General features: G+C 37.2%; 1 protein-coding gene across 1 annotated transcript; it reads left to right on the top strand.

Annotated features, from left to right (window-relative positions):
* The first annotated feature begins 3833 nt into the window (after positions 1-3833).
* On the top strand, positions 3834-8914 carry LOC127618237 (leucine-rich repeat, immunoglobulin-like domain and transmembrane domain-containing protein 3). The gene is made up of 5 exons (XM_052090590.1): positions 3834-3972; positions 4930-5393; positions 6436-6801; positions 8103-8165; positions 8394-8914. Exons 1-5 carry the CDS (start codon positions 3854-3856, stop codon positions 8696-8698), a joined length of 1317 nt encoding a protein of 438 aa, XP_051946550.1. The 5' UTR covers positions 3834-3853; the 3' UTR covers positions 8699-8914.
* Positions 8915-9512: the final 598 nt, after the last annotated feature.

The raw sequence follows: 9512 nt of genomic DNA, 5'->3' as shown, positions 1-9512 counted from the left end.
ATTCGAGATGATAATTGACTTTAGAAGGAACACCCCAACATTGACCCTGCTCACCATTCTGAACAGCAGTGTGGCAGCAGTGGAGTCATTCAGGTTCCTGGGCTCAACCATCTCACGGGACCTGAAGTGGGAGACCCACATTGACTCCATTGTGTAAAAGGCCCAGCAGAGGTTATACTTCCTTTGCCAGCTGAAGAAGTTCAACCGGTCACAGGCATTGCTGATACAGTTCTACTTAGCAGTCATTGAGTCTGTCCTCTGCACTTCAATAACTGTCTGTTTTGGTTCAGCTACGAAATCTGACATCAGAAGACTACAAAGGACAGTTCAGACTTTTTATTGATTTTTTATTTTGCAGATTTATATTGGTTACCCCTGCACACCCTTCAAGAACTGTACACATCCATAATGAGGAAAAGGGCTGGGAAAATCACTCTGGACCACAATCACCCAGCCCACTACCTCTTTGAACACTGAGGACCAGAACGATCAAGCACAAGAACAGTTTTTCCTCTCATGAACAGTTAAAACTACCACATTGAGCAATAATTATGTGTAGAATACAGCTTGGTTTATTTATATTTATCCAACATATCCTACCTCTTTTGCCATTACATTCCCTTGCACTATATGTATATAACATATTTGTATTTGTACATACGTATATATCTATATATTTTTTTGTCTTATTGTGTATTTCTATATATACTTATATTTTCTATTCACTTTTTATTTTTATAAAAAAAAATATCTCTGTCTTGTTGTTGTATTGTTTGTGCACTGGAAGCTTGTGTCAGCAAGACAAATTCCTTGTATTTGTAAGCATACTTGGCAATAAAGCTCATTCTGATGTGTTTTTCAGTTAGAAGGTAAGTAACTGATGATTTTATAATTAAGATTATTTAAAACACTGACGTGCGGTCTGGGTAGGCAAACTAGGCACTGCCTACCCTGCCAAAATTCTAAAATAAAATGTTTATTAAATAATAAACTTGTATTTGTATTTTTATTCTTGTGATTTATATATGCAATATGTGTGTTATTCCAATTGTTTAGACGTTATGATGACAAATGTAGCAGTTACGCATAATCAGCTAAAAACAAATGGTAGAATAAGCAGTGCTTTTACGGTCCAAAATTCAAAATCAAAATGACAGCACCGGCCGTAATCACGGAATTAAGAAATTTTTCCAAGCTCGATTTTAATTCCAAATATGAGTTAATTGCAAGAGGGAGGTCTACGCCAGCCTTAGATGGACATGTACAGCAAAAGGGCCCAAAAATTATCCGATCATTTCAAACTGATTGGTATTTAAGAAAAGATTGGCTATGTGGCTGTGCTAACAATCAGCGGCTGTACTGCTATCCCTGCCTGCTTTTTTTCAACCAGTCAGACTGTTTGGACTTCAGCGGGATATTGTGATTTGAACAACCTGCCCGCAGCTTTAACCAAGCATGAAAAGTCGTCAGCTCACATCCAGTGTCAAATTACACTGAAAACCTTTGGAAAATCTCTGATCAACCTTGCACTTGACGATCAAAGGAAGCTGAATATAACCTACCACAATGAAAAGGTAAAGGAAAACCGAGAGGTTTTGAAGGATCTGATAAATGCGTAACGTTCACTGTTTACGCGCTTGTGTGTGTGCGTGAGAGAGAGAGAGAGAGTGTACACGATATACATCCTGATTTGTACATTTCTTGATATGCCGCGCTTGTGCGTAATGTTCACTGTTATTACGTATTATTATCTTAAACAATAAATCAGGTAATCTGGCTTTCATAACTCAGTGCCTAGCCTCTTTAAGACATCACCGCACGTCACTGATTTAAAAGTAAATAGAGAAAGTTCATAGTTTTACATATTTAGATGTCATTCTGCATTCCCAATTACAGTTTGATCTACAGACAAAGAGGCTGTGTAAAACCTTCAGAACAAATCTAAACTGTTTCCACATGATTACACTTTATATAGGCTACCTATTAAAGCAGCCAAGTTATATATTCATCAGGTAATTATTTTATCACATTTATTCTACTGTGTGACTGTCTGGAATCAGGCTTCTCAACCAGTTATCAACCCTATTTTGTCTTTATATTAACAAGCTTGGAAAATAATGGATCAGAAGGCAATATAATTGCATCATTGTGAAAAATGTAGTGTACTCACTTTTGATAATTTTATAAATGTTTAAATGTATAAATAATTTTCCTCCAGAAATCATTGGTCAACTAATAACAAAAGAAGAGGGGTGCAGCAAATGAGCTATTATACAGAAGCCTGTGTAGAGAGTATCTGCTGCATAAACTTACAGTGTATATAGTACTGTTATTCTGTATAATCCCTGTTAAATAAACCATTAAATAAAATAAAATATATATATACATACTATATAAAATATTTATTTATCAGATTTCATAGGGTTTTTGTGGGGAGTAACAACTGGACTCTGTAATGTCTAAAAATGGTCATTTTTAGACATGATATCATGATAATACTAAGTTTTGAGCTCTTTATCCTCATTAAAACTGAAATACTGAAGATATTGATCAAGTGCAGTGCAGTGAAGTAAAGTGCAGTGAAAGCACAGTCTTTAGCTGTACAATGATATATCGGCCAGGCTGATAAATCGACCAGTATTTCCCCCTTTTGAGATTATTGTCATCTGCCACTACCCATGCCAATTGACAGAATAAACATGAACGTTACATTTACATAGCACTTTTCTGACACTACTCTCAAAGAGCTTTACATGAATAGAGGACTCTCCTCAACCACCACCAGTGTGCAGCATCCACCTGGATGATGCGACGGCAGCCATAGTGTGCCAGTACGCTCACTACACACCATCTGCAGGTAGAGAGGAGATAGCAGAGTGAAAAAGCCAACTAATGATATTAGGAGGCCATAACTGAGAAGGGCTCCAATGGGGGAATTTAGCCAGGACACAAGGATTAGACCCCTACACTTTACGAGAAATACCGTGGGATTTTTAATGACCACAGATAGTCAGGACCTAAGTTTAACTTCTCACCATAAGGACTGTGCCTTTTTTCAGTATTGTGTCCTTGTCACTATACGGTGTTAGGACCCACACCGGCTGTGGGGTGAGCAGCCTGCTGGCCTAACTAACACCTCCTCCAGCAGCAACCTTAGTTTTCCCCAGGAGGTTTCCCATCCAGGTTCTGAACATGCTCAACCCTGCTTAGCTTCAGTGGGCAGTCTTTAACTACAGGGTGATATGGCTGCTAGCATAGAAGTGTTATTTCTCCCATTTGTCAGTTTCAAAATCTACTAAAAACCTGTTCAATATATATTATACAATCTGATATTATTTCTAATATATCTGAGTGAATCTTAAACACCTAAATACTGTTCATTGTGTAAAATATGAATATTTGTGGACATCCCTTTTGCTATCATTCAACAGAATGACATCTGTATAAATAAATCAACATTATATTGATTAATAGCAGCCATTGAATACAATATAACTAGACATGTGTAGACAAAAATATATAGGCATAGGCCAGTGAATGGTTCACTGTTCATAATAAACAAAGTTATTGTAATCATGTAAAATTGACCATCTTTATTGAAACCATTATCTATTTTATTTATAGTATTATTGTAATGCATCTGTATAAGGGCATGTTTCTCTTTACCATACAATAAGTAAAGGTGTTGATCTGCTCTTCGCCAGAGTAATCTCAACTAATCCGTTTAGTGTTTGTCTTAATCTACAGTAGTGTTTGGGAATGTCACACTCTAGCTCAGATAGGGAGTAGGACTGTACATCTTTACTGAAACAATAGTGTCTGAGATACTTCATATGGCACTTTGAAAGATAAAATGCTTCTATATGCTCACCTCACATTGTGCTTGGCTTTGGTTGTCTGTGCACAGAGTCCTGCATGTCCGTCTCTGTGCACCTGTGTGTTCCATGATCGCAGCAATGGCAAGGGACTCAGGTACAGTCAAATGGGTTTTTCTGTAATCTGTTTTGCCCTGCTCTTAACCCGGTCAAGCCTTTGCTCTGGGGTGCTTCCATCCACACACTTTCTCATCTCCTCTTGCTCCTGTCTTGTGCTCTTATTACTATATTCTTGCAGATAGTTCACCATTGTAGTCTTGTCTAGGGCAGACAGGTGTTTTCATTGTTGTAGAAAGAATGTGTGTAGAATATCTTCCAGTTTATTGTATTGGAATGTATATCACAATTGATTCATGCTTATGGCTCTGGCCATCTAATCAATATAATAGTGCTATTTGTAATTTATGCAACTTTAATGGTTGGAGGCTGAGTGTGAGCAAGCTGCATGTAGACAACCATCTGTGCAATGCAATACAGCATTTATTTTACTGAGGTGAATCACTGATTTAAGAAAAGAAAGATTAAAAAAGGGATTGTTCACAAAAAAAAAACAAAAAAAAGGTCATTATGCCTTGTGTCTTTTAAAACCTGCGGTTTGACTTTCTTTTTTCCATGGAACACAAAAAGGAGTTATTTATTGCAGAACGTCCTTGTTGCTCTTTTCCAGACAATGAAAGCCGATGGGCTCCAGAGTTCAATTTCCAAAAAAGACAACAAAAAAAAAACATCATGTGCTTGTGCACTATAACCCAAGTCTTCTGAAGCAATATGATAGCTTTGTGTGAGGAACAGACTGAAAAGCTGGTATTCACTGAAAATCTTGACTAGAAAAACTTGCTTGTCAGCCGTGGTCACCATACACTTTCATTGTATGGGGGGAAAAAAGCAGCTTGGACATTTTACTAAATAACTCCTTTTGTTTTCCACTTTAGTAATAAAGTCAAAGGGGTTTGGGACATCTTTGGGGTGAACAAATGATGACAGAATTTTAATTTTGGGCAAACGATTCCTTCAATTGACTTTTCTATTAATTTTATTATACTGTCTTTCTTAGAACTGTACTCTGTAAGAACCCAGCCTTGGCTGCCATTCCAACAGATCTTCCAAGTGACATCATAAAGTTTCGTCTGGAGCGCACCTCTGTCTCAAGGATTTTTAGAGGTGCTTTCTCCACCATGCCCAAACTCCTTTATCTGTGGCTTACGTATAACTCCATCACCGTTCTACATCCAAGGAGTTTTACAAACCTGTCTTCCCTTCATGAGTTACGACTGGATGGGAACCTTTTATCCACCTTCCCCTGGGAGGGACTCAGGGATGTGCCCCGCCTCCGAACACTTGGACTGCACAATAACCGCCTGGCACGCATCCCACCCCTTGCTGTGCGTTACCTAGGCAACATCACTTACCTGGACCTCTCGAGCAACAGGCTGAGCTCCCTGCCTAATGATCTGGCTGCTCTCTGGCCATTCAACACACTCAATGATAGCTCTCAAACTCAGCGCTTGGTGGTTCTAGGTGAAACATACAGAGGAGAACACAAACTTAATAGGCTACACTATAGGACCATTACGTAAAGCAGATTTCATTGAGAACTAGTTAATTTACAGCTTGTGACTATTGATATAGATATACTGTATTTTAGTGCATTTGATATAAAATGTTAATTTAGTGTAATTTTATTTTAAATAACTTGTTAAAACATTATCGCAATTAATCAAGCTCACTAACCCGTACGTTAATTCTGTAATAAAAATATGTATTTTTCTAACATCAGAGCAATTGAAGCTTGCAGTACATGTAACTTACATGTTAATCGTGTCAGCGATTTGCAGTCAGCACACCTCAACAAACCTCACAATCAGTGCAGCACAATTCAGTTAATTAATTGGCATGTGATGTAATTGGGGTTTTTAAGGGTTTTCAAGATCATTGGAAATGAAATCTTTGACTGGGTGCATTGTAGAATGTGTGTGAATTCCATACAATGAAAGTGTGTGGCAACCAGGGCTGTTTTAAAAACAATTTCAATTTTCTTGATGCTTTTTTTTTGTTGTCCTTTTTGGAGCTTGACCCCTTGTCCCATACACTTTAAATGTATGGACAAGAGCATTTTTGGTAAACTATCCCTTTGGTAATAATTAAGAATGACAAGATGTAACCAGATGGTTGACTGGTATGAGAGCAGTAGACCATTTTTTGCATTTAGTGAGCCAAAATAAATAGGACAATGTTCTTAACATAATAATGTAATAATAATACACCTTGATACATCAAGACACATTGTTGTATGCACACACACATAGACACTGCCAAAGTGAAACTTAATTAAGTCATTAATGTCTTATAGTTATTAAATATTTATCCAGCTTGACTAATTTACACAGAACCACACATGAAATCTAAGTGCGATCTGAGAGTCTACAGTCTTTAGATGGCTCACTGCATTTAAAGTCTCCAGTGGAAACCAATGCTCTGTACTCTATTTAGCCAAACCATGCAGAAGAGCATACATTTGTAGCTAACCGTTTGAATACTTAACGCACAAAACTAGCATTAGCATCTGAATGTGTGAGCCTCCCTCTCTTACCCACTTCATTCCGCACCCAATTTTTCATAGGTCTACAGGATAACCCGTGGGTGTGTGACTGTAGGCTTTCTTCCTTACTTGAAATTAGTAAGACACCAGAATCCTCCCTGGTCCTGTTGGATAGGTTCCTGACCTGTAGTGGACCGCCAAACCTCGCTGGAGTTCCCTTTCAGAGTGTGGAGCTCTCTCGCTGCCACAGGCCCTATGTAGTGACCTCTGCCACAAAGATCACAGCTCTGCTGGGTAGCAATGTCTTACTTCGCTGTGATGCTGCAGGATACCCCACTCCCACACTTATGTGGGTCAAATCTGCCAGAGCCACCCTTTATAACACAGGTATCTTATGGCATACTATAACTCGTATGGCATATTTTCATAGACACAGTTAGTTTGCCTTTTTTTTTCTAGAATCTATTACACACAGTGTCCCATTTTATCCGCAGTTCAAAATAAATTATTATGTTATATCATTGCATTAGATACAAAATATTATATATGTGCGTTTAAAACCAGGTGGAATATGTTTAGAAAATAAAAGCAAAAGCACACTTTGAAAGCAAAATATCTCCAAAAAAGTTAATAATTGTAGTTTTAACCCTCATGCACTGTTCATTTAGACTCACACTTTTTTGTTTGTAGTCAAATTTGACCAAAATCAATAAACCTGTATTTAAAAAAAAAATTTAAATTGTAATAAAAGAAGTGTAATAACCCTAACTTCAATAAAGCACTAAAGTTGTGCATTTTGGGGGGATTTTCTGGCTATTTAGATCCTATCTACATTCAAATTTCTAAATTGCACCATTGACATGCATAAGCAAGTAAGCAAAATCATGTTGATTTCACAACAGTAAAAACCTACACTTCTATAAGTTTAAACATGAAGAAAATACAAGAATGTGTCAAGTGTTGGGGCAGATTGCTGCTATCTGGTGCAAAAAAAGATCAGTTACATGACTTAAAAATCAGATCTTGACACATATAACCAAAAGAAGAATGCAGATATCTACTAATTAATTCCTTGTCACAAGATTAATTTGTGTGTGTGTGTGTGTGGGTACAAGTACAAGAGTATTATGCTATAAATGTAGTTTATGAGGACATTTCTAGTGTCCCCATAATTTAAAAAACATATTAAACAATGTTTTATTGAAAATGTAAAAATGCAGAATGTTTTCTGTGATGGTTAGGTTTAGGGGTTGTGTTAGGTTTAGGGGATATAATCTATAGTTTGTACAATATAAAAACCATTATGTCTATGGAAAGTCCTCATAATGATAGGTAGACTAACGTGTGAGTGTGTGTGTGTGTGTGTGTGTGCGTTTGCATATGCGTGTGTGCGCGTACGCACGCATGTGTTCTGCATTCTGGGTGTGTTATAGTCTCAAACATTCATTTCTGTCTGTGTGTGTACTGAATTATGCAAATCCCTCTTGATTTGATATTTTGCTATCTATGCAATTACATTTTTAACTTTTTTCCAATACTGTGTCGAGTGATCAAATGCTTTTTAAGGCCATTGTGTTTGTCCTTTTAATTTTACTGGTGTACATAAAACTCGATAGCTTGTCTTCTGCGTGTTTAATAAGGACTGACCATTTGTGCTACATATAAAATACATTGTCTTATATTTTAAGCTTGCTGTAAACAGACACAGAACAGCATGGAAAATCAAAGGCTGCCCAGAAAACTTTCCAGCTGTAAGTTACCATGAGAACTTTGACACTCTCAAAATAATTAACTTTTGTTATAGAGTAACTTCATGTCTAAATACTACCTTAAAGAACTCATTGGTGCAAAAATTGCTAAGCATTGTGCTATCCAGGATTAACCTATAATCTAGTAAACTGTAAGGCTGTGTTGTCTTCATACATTTGTTTTCTTGCCTGCTTATGTGCTCAATTTACTTTTATACCCACTGCCTGCAGATGCACAAGAGTCTCCTCGAGTGGGAATTCGATGGTCTGCAGTCAATCTAAATGGGATATCCTATAATGATGCAGGAGAGTACCGGTGCAGAGCGCAAAACATGGCAGGGATATCAGAGGCTATTGTCAGTCTGAATGTGGTCGGAGTGATGGCTGAATATGCAGACTCTGAAAAATCAGACCTACAGCAAAGAGTTGCAAAATCAGACCATTCACAGAAGAAACCTAACCAGAAATCTACAGTGACACCTTCCTTGTTACCTCTAAACATAACTGGACTGCTTCCAGTTATCCAGAAGCTTTAACGATCATCTTAACTTACGTCGCTTGTTATTTTACGATGGCGTAATGCCTGTTTCCCAAACCAGCATGTAGATAATAGCAGAACTTAAGTGCTTCATCACCGGAGCTGTCCGGTCCAAAGGTGCCCATGACTTTGGCAAATATGTCCAGGTGTTTATCTTTTCAAAATGAAAATAATGTGGAAATACTAACAAACATGGACGTTGATTGTAACCTTGTCAAGGAGCTGAAATTTATTACCTTACTATTACAGAATTTTATTAAATAAATAATTATGGCTTTAGAAAGATGGAGTTTCAGATGTCTTGATGCTCAATCATAGAGATTAATGAAAATGCCGGAATAAATGCATGTAAAGTGAATGGCTATGTGGATCATAAGGGGCACTCACTTAGCCTAGTTTTTTGGCTGGAAACTGAACAAATGCACACAGAACAGGATTAAATGACGGGCATCAGTATTGAACTATACACATAGACCTGTCTAAATATTAATAGATCATCTTATTAGAGTTTAAGACACTGTGTACTTATAGTCTTACTGCCATTACGCATCATGCAATTTGTTTCTGCCTTGTAAAAAAAATACTGCCTATATGCGAGCCCATTTGAACCAGCCATTGGAGGAAGAAGAGGAGGAGGATGAAGAGAGAGAGGGAATCTCTCATTTCACACTCTCACTCTAATCTCCTTTGTTAAGCATATTTTAATTATTTATTAACGCATATTTATTAAATTTTTCAACTGCGTGGCCACATTACTCACATACAGAATGTCTTCTTAAATAATCTGTTTAATAATAGCATATCGTCTTTCT

This window comes from Xyrauchen texanus, chromosome 24 (assembly GCF_025860055.1).
Source record: "Xyrauchen texanus isolate HMW12.3.18 chromosome 24, RBS_HiC_50CHRs, whole genome shotgun sequence".
NCBI lineage: Eukaryota > Metazoa > Chordata > Actinopteri > Cypriniformes > Catostomidae > Xyrauchen > Xyrauchen texanus.
The sequence above is the reverse complement of the archived record's forward strand: the minus strand, read 5'-3'. Positions and strand labels throughout refer to the sequence as shown.